Raw genomic sequence first — 20,319 nt, 5'->3', positions numbered from 1 at the left:
GTAATAGCATGATTTTGAAGTTGAAACACAATCAGTGAAAATCAGTATAAAGTTCCAGAAGGATTTGAAAAACCAATGTGAAGCAGTAAGCTAGAATTCTGCTTTTTTTAACTTGACAAGTTCTTTCAGGCTATTAACAGTGAATCATGTTGGGTTTGTGTCGTGATCCCCTTAGGTGGGATATTGGCTTGTTTTAGACTTGTCAAAGAAAATTGAGCAGGCAAACTATATTATTTTAAATAGTGATAACAGTGACACACGTGTCCAAATGCTGGTCCCCTTACGTAATCGCATGCCCAGAATAATCTCAAATTGCACTCCTACATCTTTGTGCTGTAGGTGGCATGAAGACAAAGTATTGTAATTGATTGTGAAACAGAATCCCTAGGAGATCCACAGCAAAAAAGTGCTGACTGGATTTTTAGGTTCAGGTTTCTGTCAGAATTGTGTGGATGATGGTTAGTAATTAGTTCCCCCATTTGCATCTGCATTAATGTTATGTTTGTATTTAGTGCTTCTAAAAGTGAAGGACTACAGGGCAGGTTGATGCTCTGCAAGTTTTCTGAAAATGCTCCATCAATACACCTCAATCCTAATGCAAAGTGCTGCTATTGTAGTAATTGTGTGGGTGTTACTACGGAGAGGACACTGTGCTCATTTCACTTGTAGTGCTGTACTGTGTGGGTGTTCTGTGGTGTAGGGTACCATGATTTCTTGTGACCTCATTGCAAGGCCACCAGGTAAATGAGTCTGCCATGCAAATGTCCCTACAGCACTAATGTGTAAAGAGGTCATCCAAAAGTGGCCTTTAGAAATAGGTGTTATTATATACAGGTGATTTAACACAATACACATATGTGCACATGGAGACTCATCAGAGTGCTCACCATAGGCAGGTGCTGTAGAGGTTTTTAAATACCGTTTTGGTGGCAGTGGCTGTTATATCCAGGGTATGATTCCATTCATAGTTATGTATGACTGCATCTTTCATTAAAAGTGGGAGTGCTAAAGCGAATGTATCATACAGACAAGGGCACGAGTTTGTGGTGTGAAGAGTCATACAGTCAAGAGAGCACAGGTTGACTGAGTAAAGATACTGATCTTTGTAGGGGATTCCACAGGGTCCTTTACATTGGCTCTGGTGCTTTACATTGGCTCTGGTGCTTTTGCAGGTTAGTTACAGGTACAGTATAGGGTCTATTGGCAATTGCGTTCTCTCAGCGTCCTTGGCTTGTGTATCCCAGGTAACTGATATAATGACACCACTAGAACGTGTGTCAGAAGAAAAAATGCAACCTTTTTTTTTTTTCAATTAGACAACTTGAAAGCAACAATTACCTGGTCCAATACCATGAAATACAAAACACTGAACACACAATCTTTGTTATTTTTAAACACTTTATGTGTTTATTACTATTTTTTGTTTGTTATGTACAGCCATCGCTGAAACTTAAATACCATTACCACATCTTAAAATGTTGGTCACATATCCAATATTTGACCATCAAGCCACCCACCCCACAGACACCCATAGTGCTGTCAAAGTATGCAGATACTATATGGCACACTAAGGACTGTTACAATTAAACAGGTGACTTTGTGGAAAACCAGGATTATCATTCACCAATTATAGTGATTAATGCATTTGTGAAACACCAACCGCTGTGATTCATATGATTAATCATCAAAATTGCAAAGTTCTATATATATATATATAGGCTGATTTTATAATATTCAACACACACACTTTAAAATGCTACATAATACCAACATAATACCAACATTCTTAAATGTTAAAATACAGGTTGATTAAAAAGTATTCACATTTTTCTCCAAGTACAAACAAGCTGTAGAACCATAATGCTGAGCTGTAGAAACAGTAGAAACATAAGGAAATTCCATCTGAATCTATGTAAACCTCTGAATGACTTATGACTGCCAACTGTTTTGGTCTTTAGTGATGGCTTAGCCTTTGTAACCCTTTAATAACCACTACATCCTGTGAAATAGACCAGCAGATATTTGGGAGATGTTTGGTAAACACTTCCTTTCAGATATACAACGTAAGCAGTCAGAAAACAGACTGACAATTTGCTGGAGAAACTTCTAAAATGATGATTATTTATTATCTCCCCCGAAGAAACCCAAATGTCTCAATAAGCAATTTAGGTTTTGCTGGAATTTAGGGGGCACTTTTTTCAGTTTATTAACGAGCAAGTAGATTCAAATTACATTTTCTTATTTCTTATTGTTCTGCTGACCTCTTAATGATTTAGGAATCATGTTGAGTACTATTTACTGCTGTCACACAAATACTAAGCTTTCTTTATTTTTGATAAGTTGCTTTGACAATGAGTTCAGGAGCTGCTCTTCAGTTCTAGTTGTCTGCCATACATATAGCCAAACATAGGTGCTATAGCAGTAAAAGTGTTGATTGAAAAGATTGTGATGGCTCTTTCTTCTATAAAGACAGTTTGAGTGATCTAAAAATGATCTCTTACTGTGAGTGACAGTATCTTAGCAATTGCAATTAAATCATTGCAAATATCATGAAAAGGAAAGGGACAGAAAAATACTGAGAAATTAAGATACTTACTCTTTAACTGTTAACAATTTACTTACCAACATTTAACCATACACTATATTGAAGGGGTAATGGCATTGCTGTGGCCTGTAACAAGTTAATATTGGAACGGCCGAGTCCCAGATCCCAGTCCCATAAAACCCAGACCAGAGACCATTATTTGAATGCAGGAGTTCCATTATTACCAAGGAACATGCAACAACAATGCCATTATCACTTCTGTACTACTTATTTACAGTGTTTGTCTGAAATGTAGTCCACTGAAAGTTAACTGTTTGAGACTAAGGCTCAAGCATCCGTTTGAAGCGTTGGTCGAAAAGTAAGCAGTGGTTTTAGAACAGGTGTCAAATAATTAGCGTTCATCTCAACCATGCTTTGTTGCCGTTCCGTTATTGAGTAATAAACAATGGGAGAGCAGTGTCTGGTTGTTGTTTAATAATACTTAATGCTAAATATATTAACCATTTACAAAAATGAAAAGCATTTGGTTGCTCGTTTGTAAGTTGGTAGTTAACAGTTAATAAACTCCAAAAATACCACTTAAATGTTTTAGATTTTTCTCCTTTTTATTGTATTCTTCTTCAGTTTTTTAATGTTATATTGTTAATATTTTAACTATCAATGTATATTTACTTTTGCAAAAGCTATGTAGGTACTGCTGTTCTCAGGAATGTCCGGGGAAGTCCTCTTTTTGTGAGCGTACAGTGCAAATCACCTGTAGCTCATTCACCTGCAATGTCTAAAAAATGCCCTCATCATGCAGCTTTTACTTAAGACTCTTTGTTACATACGCAACATCTGTACCTGTTTTCTTGAATGCCCTGTACAATCCATAAGAGAAATTCAAACCCATTCAAAGCTTGAATCTGTCTTGAAAGCTCACCTGTGAGAGTGATTGTACTGTTACCACAGTTGAATCTAACCAGTCTGTTATTGTACATGTACTGTCATTTTGAGGTTTTGTCAATTGACTGTTTGTTAAGGAGTGTCCTAAGACACTTGTTTTTAGATGTTTGTGTTTTACGTGTTGTATGCTTATTACTATTGTTGTTGCTACAACTACTATATACATTTTCATGTTGTTTAAAAACATGCATCTGGAATGTTTCTGCATGTTAATGTTTTGTGGTACTGTATGCAGACAACCAAAAGATATGAATGCATGCCGTTTTTTAATTGGGGTCTCTACAGTACCCATGTCTTAGCATTATGGCAATAACAAGCCATTTGAAGCCAGTACACCTGTCCTTATTTGACCATCACCTTGGGTTTGTTAGACCTAATTATTTGAAATCTGATTTATTTTGATGTTATCTTTCCACCAAAATTGAGCAAACTACCTCATTAACAAACTTAGCATTTGAAATACTGGGATTTGGCTGGATATGGCGCCCATAGTACCTTACAGTACCTTAAAAATCAGAGCAAAGAAAATTACTTCCAGAGCTGAGTGATACAAATATTACAGTGAATAGTATACTATAAACTGCATACCTCGTAAAGTTGCCTTTGGTAAATTGAAGTGACACTATTGTTAATCACAGTCAAACTCGTGTTACCAAGCTGGATTTTGAATAATATACCATCACGTCAAACAACCTGCATATATAAATTCAGGTTGACCTTCTGGTCAGTTATACTGTACTTGAGGAGTTTTTTTTTTTAGCCAACTCAACTGCTAAATTGGTCATGTTGTCTCGAGTAAGCTTTCAGGTTCTAACTTTTCTTTTTTTATTTTTATTTTCTGGTTTATCAGCAGTAACATATACCACCAGTTACAAAAAGACACCACCTCCCGTCCCTCCACGCTCCACCTCCAAACCGCTCATTTCAGTCACGGCCCAAAGCAGTACGGAATCCACCCAAGATGCCTACCATGACAGCAGGCATCAGAGGGGGGGACTGTGGCCTCTTGACATCCGAGGCATGTACACCTCTACTGACAGTCTAGATAGTACCAAAGCAGTAACTCTCGCTATGGAGACGGCGGCTGGCAAGCGACATGCTTCCACTGACAGCCACAGCTCCGTTCTCACCAGCGACAAGGGCATCCTGGTGAAAAAGGGAGACGAATTTCTGAAGAGTCGGAGATCCTCCATCGGGATTCAGGTAACCAATCATTAACATCTGTTCTGTGATAAATTGCTTGCCTTGGTTCTGTAAATAGCATGGAATGAGTCATTCAGCTTCACTATAATAATCCAACAAATAACTTCCGGGTACACAGCTTTAATTGGAATTCACCTCATGACAACAGGGTTTCACAGAGCATTCAGCAGCAAAGCTGCAATATGAGCAGGCAGAATGAGGACGAATGATTATATCATACAGCAGCCTGCTTGTTTTAAATGTCAGACGCGGGACCAAATCAGATCATGCAGCATAGTGTTGCACACACTCATGTGTCATAATAAGACTTCCTTTTTGTCTACAATATACTGAAAATGTATGACAGGATGTATTTATTTTAGGTTAATTTCAGCCATTTTAGCATGGCTTCTGGAGTGCTGGAAACAGTGAACAGTAACCCACATACAGTATTCAGTGTGGCTACTTATGGAAACCCCATACATGCCACAGCAATTTGACTTCGTAGGTGGAGAAGTAATGGGAAAAAAGATTAAGAGCACAACAAGATTATAAACTGTGCTAAAAAGATTTACAGTACAGGCCATAATTGAAAAATTATGGAGCAATTACATTTTCACAATATTTTTCAGAAACAATTAGTAGACTGGACATAGTGCTGTTTATGATAATTAAAAGTCTTACAGTTTTAACTGTAAATAATGTATACACTCATTATGGCTGTTAAATATTGAATGGTTTGGCTGGCTAGATCAAATTGTCATCTGTCAATTGTCATCTGTTTAATGTGTTGGTGAAACAAGGATTTAAACACAGGATCCTTGTGATATCTGGTTTAAACCTTCTGGGGTCTTGTGGCCCCAAGACTTTTAAATCCTTTTGTGTTCTATAAGGTGGAAACAGCAACTGATTCTGAATCAGAAGGCAGAGGCTTGCGGGAATACCATTCAGTTGGAGTACAAGTGGAAGATAAAAACCGGTACGTCAGGCACAAAATGAGGGTATTTTCAAGGGGGAAACAATGATTATTTTGTAAACTGCTACATGGGTCTAAAAATGTCATTGTATCTTACTTTTTTTTTTTTAGAATAACATTTAGAGAGGTATTAGGCAGCTCCATTCCTGTGCAGTCATTACACTCCAGGGTTAATAATTGACCTTGTTAGAGGTGTGATTTATGATTTTGGCTGGATCAAAGACCTAAACTGGAAGGACCATGGTTGCCTCTATTAAGGGGATCTACCAGATTCTACCAAGTCAACGGCCCGGTTTGAACGATTGCCCCCACCCTAACTTTTAGTTGAAAGTTACATTTTCACCATTCATTTCCGTTTTTTAATAATCATGGGCAAATAATGTCGCGGCTCAAGTGAATAGAAATAACTGTCTAGAAGTCATTGCTCTGTGCATTGAATGATTCAGAGTTAGGGTTAGGGTTATCTTCGGTTCAGATAACGAAGACGTGGTGTGGTTCGGCGGTTTCAGATCAGATGATCAAGACTCTGCAGTCTGATTGGTTACGCTTTCCTGTTGTTACACTACCATCCGTATTTTTGTATTTGTATTTTATTTGATTTTATTTTTAGACACTGCAAAAGCTTGTAAGGCACCATTTTTTTGTATTAGACATTTGAATGCTATAATGCTATTGTGGATGTTAATGTATTATTTCATGTTATATTTTCACATTGGACACTGCAATTTCTTACTCGCAGAAATTATGTAAAGCCCTTTATTTTAGTGGCCCAAAAATTTCACGTGTTTATATTTGTAAATGTAGCAACTTTTATTTTATCGTTTTTCACCTTCAAATGTGGTTTTTCATGATGTGGTTTTGTACTGGACACTGCAGCTTTAAAGTTGAATGTCTGTTTTGTGAAAAAAATTGAAATTATAAAACAGTGGACATACTGCAGCAGCTTTGAATTGTATTTCACCAGTCATTCAATATGTTAACTGCACTCCTTGATTCTTTAGCGTGACTGTGTGCTGTGCTCTACCTTTGAATTTTAAGCATGCCTAATTTTAAACGTAATCTATCTATCTAATGTTAAAAATACTCCCTCTGCAGTACTGCCTTTAATTTCGTCCTTGCCTGAGTCAACGCCCCCCACACACCTTAAAATCAACTTTACGCCCCTGGGCAGAATCCGGTAAATTGCGTGTAGAGATTTAAATAATTGTACCCTACATTACGGCAGTTTTGGCCAGTAGAATAAGTCTTGTAATCTCAGACAGTTCCCGATGTGGAGGGTATATTATTGTGATTATTTGTTAAGGAAACGACAGTATGTGACTTTTATTACCGTTTTATTTCTTTCATTCTTTTAAATGTATGTCCGTTGAGTGAAAGTGTCCACCTTTCGATTTATAGATAGTATAGCTTATTGTGACGAGGTCTTTTGCGGGTTATCAGGGATAACATACTTTTTTTAGCCAATCAGCAAGCTTGTTTTCTGGCGATTGACATGTAATTAGAGATGAGATTGAAATTGCATATACTAGTACCATTCGGAGATAGGCATTGGATCTTAATTGTTTATTGATCTACAATTTAGATAGGAATCACAACCAAGATAAGGATGTTGTGATTACATGTCTGGATAAGAAATCAACATCCAGGATAAACACCCTAAAAACGTATTCATGTCTGTTCCAGGTTCATATGCACAGTAATCAAGATTGTAATGCTTGGTTGCAGAGGGTTTACATTTAGTTTTTGTTTTTAATAACCCTACAAGGATTTCTCATTCACATTTGATGCTATTTAAAAAGCAGTTTTTTGTCAGATTGTTTCAGGTGCATGAAGTGTTGCATATACAGAAAGTGCTACTTAGCAGCATCTTACTAATTACAGCCCTCAGCTGTATACTTACGTTGTCTCTTTACGTTTGTAAATAGAATTTGGTGGATGGGGGTCTGCTGTTCAGGTCTTATGTTGTACAGTTTTCAAGGCTAATTTTGAGTTGGTTTAATCAGGTTTTGTTGCCGGACATGCATTCACAGTAGGGTGAAAATGAGATTTATTTGATCACAAACATTCCATTTATACAAGTCATAAAAAGCAAATATAGTACACAGATGAAGCAGAAAAGCTGCAGTCGGTAATATTAATGTCTACTTAATGGTTTTAAATCCAGGTAATTTTCCAGGGGAAATATATCTCTATGGGGATTCACCAGAGTGGTTGTTTACAGTTGGTTCTACTTTGAAATCGGCTGATGGTTTCAGTGGGGTTTCTGATTTTGAACAACATTGTTTGCTTTTTTTAGACATGGGAGATTCAAGCGCTCAAACAGCGTCACTGCTGCTGTTCAGGCCGATCTGGAACTGGAAGGTTTCCCCAGCCATGTCACCATGGAGGACAAGGGCCTTCAGTTTGGAGGCTCTTTTCAACGGCACTCTGAGCCCAGCACCCCCACTCAGTACGGTGCAGTCCGGACTGTAAGGACCCAGGGTCTCTTCAGTTACAGGGAGGACTATCGGGCTCCTGTTGAGCTCCCCAGCCCTCAGCCTGACCCATGGCTTGTGGAGTCACCTCGCGAGGTGGTAGAAACAGGCAGGTTGTCTCCTTGTCGACGCGATGGAAGCTGGTTCATGCAGCTGCTACATGCTGAGACCAAGAGGATGGAAGGCTGGTGCAAAGAGATGGAGAGAGAAGCAGAAGAAAATGATCTCTCAGAAGAAAGTAAGTAGAAATACACCTTTAATAGAGAGTTAGTTGTACAGACACTTCTTAAAGGACCATTTGAATGGTTTTAGATACATATTTCCTCCGTTTGAATGGTCTTAGATACATAATTCCTCCCTCCCTTGCCTTTTTAGGATGTTTGCAATCCTCCTAAATAGTTCTGTTGCTAGAATATTGAGATTTGTAACATGTTTCTCTGTTGTTCAAACTAACCACCTAGGCAATCTAACTGGCATGTAAGCAAGCTATCACCTTAAATGAGTAAGTAGCATCAAATTCAGTTTGAGCTGTTTTTTTGTTTTATTTCACTTACTATTCTATGGTTTTACTACTCATTCTGAGTGGTGTAGGGAGAGTAATGTACTGCAGGTGGCAGAGCTGAAAAATTGCATTGTCACATGCTTTGAGGGAGACGGTTCAGTCCTGGCCCATATGATAATCCAGGCAAGCTCAAAGCAGCTCAAACCTTATATAGGTAGATTTAGAGAAAACTGACAACTCTGTATTGGAGCCAGAACCCCTCAGAATCATAGCAAACACCCAGGGAAATGTAAATAATAATAATAATAATAATAATAATAATAATAATAATAATAATAATAATAATAATAATAATAATAATAATAATAAAATGCCATTGAAAGCTACTTACTCTGTAAGAGTAAGGGAGGGGTATATGCCCTTTCACTTGTACTCATTACTGATACATAGTCTGTAGTACATATCCACAAGAGTTATCTAAAAAAAAAAAAAAAAAAAATATTCATCCTGTTTTCATGTTTACTCTTTGGTAAGAAAATGGTTGCAATTAAACTAAGAGGAGCTGTCTATGGTTCAGTGTTTGCTGTATAATATATGAATAGCTCCTCTCATGTTTTGTTTTTTTCACATGTTTAGTCCTAGGTAAAATCCGGAGTGCAGTTGGAAGTGCTCAGCTCCTCATGTCTCAGAAATTCCAGCAGTTTTACTGGCTCTGTCAGCAGAACCTGGTATGTTTATATCTGAATAATGTCAAAAATGGGCTCAAGCTCTGTTTTTCGTGAAAACATGTTAAAGAAGGGTATTTGTGTAACGCAAATTGTGTTTTTTACAAAAGAAACATCAGAAGCATCTTGTCTAAGTAATAAAAACATGGCGACTGGATGGGTGAAGATAAGGTTGGAAACCAGTTGCAGAAAACATCTTATGTCCATTACAGATCTCATGTCCATTACAGATTCACTATATCTTGGCTTTTTGAAACTGCGAAAGGAACCACGCTGAATGGTCTTGCTCCAGTATGTTGGGTGATTGCCTGGGTTATAGAGGAGGAGCCCCTACAGATCTCACATGCACATACGCTATCTAACTGCTTATCCAGTTCAGATTATTGTATTGAGAGTATCAGAATATGGAGGGGTCCCGTCTGTCTTTCCTTCTGTTGGTCTGTATGTCACACTTACATTTTTATATAGATCCCCTTACGTTTTTCAGTTGCCTTTTTAGACATTTTTATACCCATTTGTGTAAACTCTATGGGGTTTGACAAGTTGCCCTGCCCTTGAAAAAACAAATATGCATTATAAAAGATATATAAATAGGAAACGTACACACTGCACATTTACAGTATATACTTATATATAAGGAACTGCTTATCCAATACTGCTGAAACATCCTGAGGATATTCCTTAGCACTAGTTATTGAGAGGATCAGATACTGGAGCATATGGAAGCAGCTGTCTGTATTCCATACTTTCTGTTCATTTTGTGCAGACGGTGAATGTGGTTCACAGTGATATACTTTTTTATGATAACTTTAATGTTGTATTTACAGATATGACTGGGGATTTGTGTCTCTGAAATACTTGTTTTTTGTTCAGTCCGCACAGTTTATTGAGAGGTTTTGTAATGTTAATCCACTAAGTCAACTAAGTGCAAATTATTTGTCCCTAAGGGTTTAATAAATCCTATCAAAGCAAGTTTCTCGAGATTCTTTAAACTGAAAGCGGATCTGACGGTGCTATCCGGCATTTCGTTTTCAATGTTACAGCACAGTGCTACAAGCCCCAAAAATCTACATGTGTGATCAGTGGCCCACTTGGGTGGCGTGACTGGCTGCTTGTGTACTTAAGGCACTAGCAGAAACATTGACTTTGTTTCTTATAAGTTTTACATTATCAGCTGAAGCGTCTTTAAAAAGAGTAGGTGTTGATTGGACTCACTGTGGGGGTTGACTTAGCCTTTACATTTCTACGAAACTCGTGAGTAGGCTGTGAATTTACACTACTAAGTAAAAGGAGAAAACAATAATTATGGCACAAATAACACCATGAATATACAGTCATAAAGTGTATACTGTATGGTTCAGAATCTGCTACACAGCAGTGTGGAGTAGTGGTTAGGGCTCTGGACTCTTGACCGGAGGGTCGTGGGTTCAATGGTGGGGAACACTGCTGCTGTACCCTTGAGCAAGGTACATTACCTAAATTGCTCCAGTAAAAACCCAACTGTATAAATGGGTAATTGTATGTAAAAATAATGTGATATCTTGTAACAATTGTAAGTCACCCTGGATAAGGGCGTCTGCTAAGAAATAAATAATAATACACACCAATTGTGCTTACTAGATGTATTTATAGGAAGATTAAACAAGCTTGATGTAATTCAGAAAGTATTTAAACATATATACAATATGAAAGTATGAACTGCTATTTGGTACAACACTTGATTGGCTACAGGTAAAAGTTAAATAAATGTGGTGGTCTAAACCATGCCCAAACTAACACATTTTAGCCTTGGAAACAACATATATGGTACAGAATAAACAGCAGGAAGTCTATTATGTATGGATGTGTTTGGCTCGTACAGTACTGTATTCAGTAATGACAATGATGTACTTATGTGAATCAGTCATGTGAGCCACAATCAATGCAAAATTTGTGCATTGTAGGTGAGTGTTATTTTGGTCCAAACCCTGAAAAATGCATACCGAGTACCTTAGTAAAAATATTTGAATTGCTTACAGATGTTGAGGTGTTGTCAGTTTCAGTTAACAGACCATGTAGGGTGTAGCCATGTACTGCATACTTGAGTTGCAGAGTCCTCCAAATTCAGCAACTTCAAAAATATATATATATTCTTAAAGGGTTTCTAAAAAGTACATTTTGGGCTCCCGAGTGGCGCATCCAGTAAAAGCACTCACTAGAGTGCAGGATGCGCTCTATAGCCTGGACGTCGTCGGTTCGAGTCCAGGCTATTCCACAGCCGACCGTGGACGGGAGCTTCCAGGGGGGGCGCTCAATTGGCCGAGCGTCGTCCAGGGGGAGGGAGGGTTAGGTCGGCCAGGGTGACCTGGCCGACCCTGGGCATTTCAAATTGGGGAGAAAATAATAAAACCTGATTGGCAACGACTAAATTAAAAAAAAAAAAAAAAAAAAAAAAAAGTACATTTTGTTTTGAAGTCCTTCTAAGTCCAGCATTTAAAACAAGGAAAATGCTGCCCTCTAGTGTTAGTTTTTGTGTACTGTAAAATATTAAAAGCAAGCAAATAGCACAGATATGTTTATCTCTTGTGTATAGTGAAATATACACACACACACACACACATATATATATATATATATATATATATATATATATATATATATATATATATATATATATATATATTCTAGCAGGATATAAAAAAGTATCTTACAAAAGTAGTGGTTAAACCATTTCCTCTGACTTTTAACATTCACACTACTGATCCTTTCTCTGCAAATTGTTGCAAATCACATTTTTAGTTTGTGCTTTACAAAACACATCAGATCTAAACCGATAGTCTGAACACTGTTTGTGTTCAAACAGTGGATAAGTTGAGTATTAGCCAACCTCTCATGAGTAAAATAAACCTGACATGTGAACACCCAAGATGATTGGTTTCCTTTTCTTGGTATCTTTTTTAATTAATTATTTATAAATCCAAAAGGTCATGTTGGTCTTTGAATACAGTTCAAGCATTGTTTGTATGAAGTAGTTCCCCTTTGTAGTAAGCTGCTAGAATAAGCTGCTAGAATAAGCGAGCAATTGAGAAACTATCCAAAAACCTTCTCTTTTTGTAGTAATGTGTAGGAATTAACAGACATTGGCCATAACAGAACTCCAGCCCTGCCTCTTCCAGTTGGAACTGTATTAAAGCAAATGAAGGATTAACTTGATGCAGATATAAAAACCCTGACATTTTGTTTTGAGATGTTGTGCTTGGTGTGATTCTGTGACATGAAAAGGCATATCAATCGCACGCATCTCCTTTGCCTTTGAATTAACTGAATACCCTCGGCAGCTAGGATTGAGGCATCTGTATGTCAAATTTACATTTATACCTGCAGTATATCTTGATAACTGTTCTTTCAAATATGATGAAATTGTGCCGCTGGTTTCAGAATGTAGGTCATGTTGAAACTGCATGGGCATTTATTCTGTGGGTGTAGGTCATGGTAATCTGCAATGTGGTGTTTATGTCCTTGATGGATATCCATGCCAACACAATGGAGGGTGCCACAGCATTGCCATTGAAGATCATTTGATAAGGGATGTCTTGTTGCTGGAAATAATTGCAAATACCCTTAAGCCCAAGAAAAGCACTAACAGTCTATTGTGGGACCAGGGTGTCTAAACTCCATTTTATATCGTTACAGGACCCCAGTGCAATGCCTAGGCCCACCTCTCAAGACCTGGCAGGATTCTGGGATCTTCTACAGCTTTCCATTGACGATGTCAGCATGAAATTTAATGAGTTGCAACAGATAAAGAATAATGACTGGAGACCCATTGAAACTCTGGAAAAGAAGGTTAGTTCAACATTGTGGGAATTTAAAACAATGGACTTGCTCTCAATTTGTGTCCTTTTGTGATGTTGTCTCTCTATTTATATTTATTAAGATACAACTCAACCGTCCCCAAGTGACACAGAATACCAAAAAAAAAATTTGCGATATGGACTGCAGTTATGTGTTTGTTTGTTTTTTAAGAATATTTTTATATTTCAGGAGGAAAAGAAAATCCCACCTCCTGTACCAAAGAAGCCCCCAAAAGGAAAAATTGCTGTCATGCGAGAAAAGTCCCTGGACCTGCCAGACAGACAGCGACAGGAAGCCAGGAGACGGCTTATGGCTGTCAAGAGGGCGGCTTCCTTTCGTCAGAACTCAGCTACAGAGCGAGCCGACAGCATTGAGATTTACATCCCAGAGGCCCAGACCAGACTTTAAGACACAGAATGCTTCGGAATGTTCCCTTTGTAAACCATATTCAACTTTTTTTTTCATGTATTGCTTTATATCTACATTGGTGTTCATTGTGTCATCAACACCTTGAACAGAATTTATTTTGCCCAGTAAAAAGAAAAAAAAAGATTTAGGTTTCTTACTTGGTAACAAACAGACTAAATGAAGCAAGGTTTGGAAAAGGCCCCCTTTCACCTTGGTTGTCTCTCAGAATGAACTAGCATCTCTTCAATACAAAAATTGTTTCAGAATGATCATATCACTCAGCACAAAATGTACCTATGGGGTTGTCCAGCTATTTCAACTTTTTCAAGGTTTCTCACAAAGTGCAACTTTTTATAAACCCCCCAGCATCAGCAGTCTTTGGTTTAAAGGTAGCTCAGAACTGATGACTCTCTTCACATTATTTAATCAGGGCTTTTTTAGGGTACTATGAAATGTATTGGTTGCTTGATCGTTCGATTACTGAATTGACAAGATTCACTTTCTGATTGTGTTATTAGAACTTCAGAGAACACTGCATAATTAACACAATAATGCTGTTGTTTGAAATACCTCAATAATTATTGATATAATTTAAGTGTGTCATCATCATTTCTGAAATCACCTTTTCTTACCTCTGTATGCTCTGCTTTGTAAATGTTGAAAATAATGGAAAACCCCACTCCCCTCTTCCCAAGAGAAGGAGCAGGCTGTACAAATAGAAAGCTGCATCTACAAACAAACATGTGCCAACTAATACACAAACAGCCAAACACTGTCATACAGCTTTATTATCTTGTTCATTGAAGAGAAACCATTAACAATTCTGTGCCATGATTTGAAATATAAAATGTAACTGTGCCAACTAGAAGAAAAAAAAAAAGAATCAATGCATTTTATCCGTAGGTATGTTGTATGTTGTACATCGCTTAGTTATGCATTTCTGAAAATCAGATGTGTGCAGTACAGTAACCTCTTTTTTAAAATGGGCATGCCATCATACTTATTTTCAAGGGTGTGCAAGCAATATAATGTATTGTTTGAGTTGTACAGCTAGATATGAAGTGATTGCTCTTGCTTGTTACTGAAAATGTCATTGACAGTGTCCTGCATATGAATGCAAGTCCTAACCTACCTGATGGAAAACAGTAACAATGTTGCTTTTGAAATCAAAAGAAAAACATACCCTGAGCCAGATAACTAGGGGACCAGTGAACTTGAAATATTGGACTAATGTTACTCATGTTCATTAAGAAAAAGAAACCTACCAGCAAAGTGAACAGTATGTTCAGAATAGCATCTGTTAAGCCCTGGACCCCCTGGCAATCAGTTGCGGTGTGTTATGCTTTACGATGCAATTTTACAGGATCAGCTGATTGATTTCAGTCGGCTCGCAGAGTTTAAACATGTTTAATATCTGGCAGTGTGTACCAGGTTTTAATAACCAAACTGACCTAAAATGTGTGCAGTAACAAGAAATAAGCAAGTATTTAAATCTGCATTTAACATATACATAAATAATCATTCAATAGAAAATTTAGGGGGCTATAACTACTAATTAGGCTGCCCCTGAATGTTTCTTTTTCAGTTAAAAAAAAAAAAAACAGTCTGATTTTAGATGCCAGTTGTTATGAATGTAGTAATGAGTGTTAGCTTTTTACTAAAAGTAAAATAAGATAATATCAGTCTGTATTTAGTCTGCATGAATCTGTGATGATTCCCATGGTCCAAAAAGGATTTGAATGTATGAAGCAGACATACAAAAGGCAATACAATTTGTTAAGTTGACCCTTTCTTCATCGAACTTTGGGACCATGAAAACTTTCTCAGCTGTTTTAAAGGTGGTTTATTTCTTCTGTTTAATTCACTTTATTCTTATTTTACTTTTCCAATGTTGGGGTTCCTTTCCTAACATATGTGAGCACACACTGATCCTCATCTGAGCACCTGCCATTTAGTACTATGCCTCTCTCAGTTACTATGCCATTTAGTACTGTGCCAAATTGTGTAGTATTTTATGGTCCCTATTATCTGAGTGATGTGGTATACAGATGTGTCTACTGACACATCTCATTTAATGCGGCCCAGGTACGCCTGTCACAGGCAAGAGGGAGTTCATTACAGGTGGTTTTGCGATGTGGATCAATATACAGGGGGACAAAGACCACGAGACCATGGGGTCTATTCATAAAGAGTTAACACCTGTCGAAATGAGAAAACAGGAGTACATGATCGGATTCCGCCTATTTAACGGTAGTTGCTATTCATAAGAGATAATTGAGATGTGTCGTTAAGCCCCAATGATTTTCGTCTGTGAAGGCATGTTTTTAAAGAATTGAGAGAAAGGTTAACGATGACCTCATTAGCATAAAGTTTTCGTCGGTCCTGAGCGTCAACCTGCTATTCGTGAGAGTAAACGACAGCAAAATGCTGTCGATAACTAGGAGTTATTGAACGCTTTCTACAGTCCAGTCTAAACTAACGACAGCCTCGGCAGACTATTTTTTTAAAGACATTTTATTATTACACTTGCTCTGTTGTACAGTTTGACATACCCGTGATTAACACTGCCTACTTTGAAAAAAAATCTGTGGCTTTATATGAAGGAAAATGTTTAATATAAATATATACTCCCACAAGAACATATTCGCTGGCATAATCATTTTGAAACAGCACTGTGAAGTGGAGAGCAAGTGAGAGACTGAGAATAGAATTTTATTGTTATTATTATTATTATTATTATTATTATTATTATTATTATTATTATTATTACAGTATTATTCAAACAACCTCCTACAGTGCTTGTTGTTTAGTTTATTTATTTTTTTGGTCCTGCAGTTAAGAATGGAAATCTTATGTGTGCGTATGGAAATGTCTTTACCAGCGTTGCCAAACAAAACGAAAATACAAAGTAGTTATTTAAAAATCTTTTTTTTTTTTTTCTAAATTATGACATGTCCTGAATTTTTGGCAGATGTGATAGAGGCATCGGAATCAGGTTTTGCAAACTGCCCGTGGCTGGCAGCTGCAGACTCGGGTTTCGGTAGTAGGCTACTGTCGGTGGATTCCGTTTTTCTTTTTTGCAACAGCTACTGACATCACCCAGGGAACATTAATAATGCTGATGAGGTCATCAAAAAGAGGCGACTGTATACCCATTCATAAAGTGCTTTGTGACAGTCGCCCGTATTCTCAGATGATTTTATGAATAGCAATATGGACGACTTTCATTAGTTTTAAACAAAATTCATTTTACTACAACAGTCGGCAAGTACTTTTATGAATAGGGCCCCATGTGACTAATTTCATTTGTCAACCAGGACAGATTTGAGCCCTTTGTTACTTCTGCTCTCCAGAGGTGAAAGTCCTCATTTAAACTTGCTTGGTTTGAGTGAGTTTTCAAACGAGAGAGTAGACCCTCTTAAATGACAGTGGAGAAGATTTCATGAATACCAAACCTCTTTTAATCCCTAAAACTGTCTTTAAGGAACATTACAGTGTTCTAAATGGAGAAAAAGGTCAATCTCAACCTTACCTTGTAAAGTAAATGAAAGAGCATGGATGACAGTATAGAGTTGTGTTAACATGAATGTTATAAAAAAAAATAAAAAATAAAAAGAGATCATAGAATAGGTTAAAATTACTAGATGAACATCCCTATAAAATTACATCTCATATTAGATGCATTTATTGTACCAAACAGCCTTAAACCACATTTGAAAGCAAAAATGCTTATGAATGTACAGCCCCTAAAGTTGCAAAAAAAAAAAAGAGACAACAGGTTCTGTGTTTCATTTTTCCACATTTGAGTTTATTTAAGACTGCAAAATTCTGCCATGGAAAATAATCAGTTTATTAGCTGAATTGAAATTAAGATTTTTTTTAACCCCAACTGGACCTCAAATTGGAGTTTTCCACGGTTCCTGTTGTCCTTGTTTGTGAACTTGAAAGCTCTTGTGTTATGAAAAGTACCTCAGGCTTCTTGAACAATTTTGTACAGTATCCAGAGCCTAGCTATACTATTTACAGAACTCGTCTTTGTTTCTGATGTTAGTTTCAATACAAATCATATTGTAAGTGTGTAGTACATTTTACCAGGAAATCCTAAAAAAAAAAAAAAAATGCAGCTAAAAAAATAAACTACAGAAAAAAAACAGTGTGTGAGAAAGAAAGTTCATTTCAAGATCATAGTTTTCTATATTTCTATTTACTGAAAATACACCTATTATTAAGCTCAGCCTTGTGTAAGCATCATTATTATCAGTTACATCAGACATGATAACCTTTACAACAAACTAAAACACTGCTGTCTACTTGAATTGAGTTTGCTATAGTTTTACCGTCTAATAAACTGTCCACATGTGGTCACAATCTATGATAGCCAATGGTCAGATTTTAATTACCTGTTACAGTCTTACAAAGGTTACATTATTATAAATTAGCCAACTTGATTGCAGAGTTAACATTGAGCCTTGTTACTATATTCTCTTTACATCAGTGCCAAGAATAGACTTGCCAGTGTTCTTTTTTTATCATATTCAATTGATTTTATTTTGCTGTATTGTTTATTTATTTACTGATATATGAATGTGCCATTTTTTGTTGTGAAAAGGAGATGCAGTATGCTTCTGTTACGAAAAATATGTATTTTACACAGCCGGCTCAAATTACAGTATCTTATTAATACCAGGTATTCTCTGATAATACTTTTTTTCTTTACTCCACTTATTTATATCAATAACCCGTTTTGACCAAAAAGAATAGAAAAGTGCTTTTTGAAACTGTACTAACTAAAGGTTAGACTCCATCTTAACTTACAAACTAATACATATTCTGCTTTTTAATAGTATATAACAGAGACTGCCAAAACTGATGTAATGTTATCAGTATTAATATTACTGCCACAAGTGCAATAAAGCACAGGTATGTGTACTGTAGGCAGGTCTTTGTGGGTAAAGCATATCAGTGCAATCAATGCCAGCCTGAGCACAGCAGAGCACTTTGCCATGTCAATATCCTGGTATATATATATATATATATATGAATGATAATACAAAGATGGCTATATACATTTATTTATTTAAAATATGATTTTAGGCATGCTAAGTCAGTGCTTAGTATTTTGATACACAGACAAGCTCCATTCCCAAAACCGTCATTATATACAAAGACTTTTTTTTTTAGTGAGACGTGCTTCTAAAGGTTAACAGGGTGCGTATAGATGTTTTTTTTAGGTAGTGAGGAGTGCTTCTTAAAGGTTAATGGGGTGTGTATGGAGGTTTTTTTAGATAGTGAGGAGTGCTTCTTTAAAGGTTAATGGGGTGCGTATGGAGAGGTTTTTGCTTAGGAAAGTGAGGTAGATCTAATCAAGATATAAAACAATGCGTGGCCAATGCGTTTCACAATGTAAATGGAGCACCCCGGTTTGGCTGGGGGTGTTCTGAGGAATAATACCTGTGCATTCCATGCAGGGATGGGACTTGCAATATGACTTGACAAATGCCTTACATTACATATATATATATATATATATATATATATATATATATATATATATATATATATAAAATGATATCAGATGTTAATCTTCTTATGTATGTAAATATGAAGAAAGAACTGAATTTACTAACAGAGCCAACCTTTTAAATTAAAAATTCAAATGTGTATTTAGTTAGAAAATGACATCGGTAGAATAACAAATTGTACCATTATTCAGTGCCTGGTCCTATACAGAACTGTTAGCAGTTGGACTACACTGAAAAACTTTTTGATTTTTATCCTCTTCCCAAAAATCGTTTTTTTTTTGGGAAGAGGATAAAAATAAAAAAGTGGATTAAGGAATGTCAGAAAAAAGATAGATGTTTAAGTTAAATTATTTTGAAATCTTAAATATATCAATAAAGAGGATGAATATAATACTAAATATTCATTATTTGTAAAATTATATATATAAATATATAAATATATGCTTCATTTAAATGGAACTATTTTCTGCTCTCCTTCATGCTTTTTTGGGTTCTTTTAAGTCTTATTATGGCATGCAGGATACTAATACTGATTCTATAATATGTTGTTCCATTGCTTTTTGGTATTGCCTTCTGCTACAGATTGATTCTTGGATTACTTTTTTTAAATATTTAATATTTTCTGTTTGCACAATTTTTTTTTTTTTTTTTTAGGATTTCATTCATCTTCTGCTGACTATAAAGAAACATGCTTCGGTATTTTGCCCCATCTCTCTTTTTACAATCCTGCTTCTTTAAATAGTTTATGTATTGCTGATGTTCATCTGTTGTAAATAATTGCAATTAAAACTTTTTGGAGAAAATCGAATATGGAGATTGTTGTGTGTGTGTGTTTTTAAAGGCATTTGGGAATACAAGCACCAATTAAAACACAAACTACAGTGGTTTGGGTGCATGGCTATGAAGGTTTTCAAAATTGTTGTGAAATGTATGCATAGTTACTGTCTATAAAAAGGCCTTTTTTTTATACTGCGGACTCACCATGCAGCCACCCAAGAGCTACAGCGTCAGAGGACAACGCAGCTCTGGACAGCTTACAGGCAAGCCCGCAAGCGCCCAACCAGACTACAGGGGTCGCTGGTACGCGGTGAGCCGAGGACACCCTGGCCGACCTAAGCCCTTCCCCCCCAGGGTGGTGCTCGGCCAATTGTGCACCGCCCCCCTGGGAGCTCCCATCTGTGGACGACAATAGGATAGCCTGGACTC

At 36.7% G+C, this 20,319-nt stretch overlaps 1 protein-coding gene across 1 annotated transcript in view; it reads left to right on the top strand.

Moving 5' to 3' along the window:
* Positions 1-19,088, top strand: part of LOC117410623 (disks large-associated protein 2-like) — a 180,497-nt gene extending 161,409 nt beyond the window's left edge. Inside the window, exons 8-13 of the mRNA XM_034017303.3 lie at positions 4,341-4,693; positions 5,566-5,651; positions 7,945-8,360; positions 9,261-9,352; positions 13,022-13,174; positions 13,373-19,088. Of these exons, the coding sequence (XP_033873194.1) occupies positions 4,341-4,693; positions 5,566-5,651; positions 7,945-8,360; positions 9,261-9,352; positions 13,022-13,174; positions 13,373-13,591 (1,319 nt within the window). The 3' untranslated portion in view covers positions 13,592-19,088. The remainder of the gene's footprint in view (positions 1-4,340; positions 4,694-5,565; positions 5,652-7,944; positions 8,361-9,260; positions 9,353-13,021; positions 13,175-13,372) is intronic.
* Positions 19,089-20,319: the final 1,231 nt, after the last annotated feature.

This window comes from Acipenser ruthenus, chromosome 6 (genome assembly GCF_902713425.1).
Source record: "Acipenser ruthenus chromosome 6, fAciRut3.2 maternal haplotype, whole genome shotgun sequence".
NCBI lineage: Eukaryota > Metazoa > Chordata > Actinopteri > Acipenseriformes > Acipenseridae > Acipenser > Acipenser ruthenus.
Note: the sequence above shows the minus strand (reverse complement) of the source record. Positions and strands in the feature narration are given on the sequence as shown.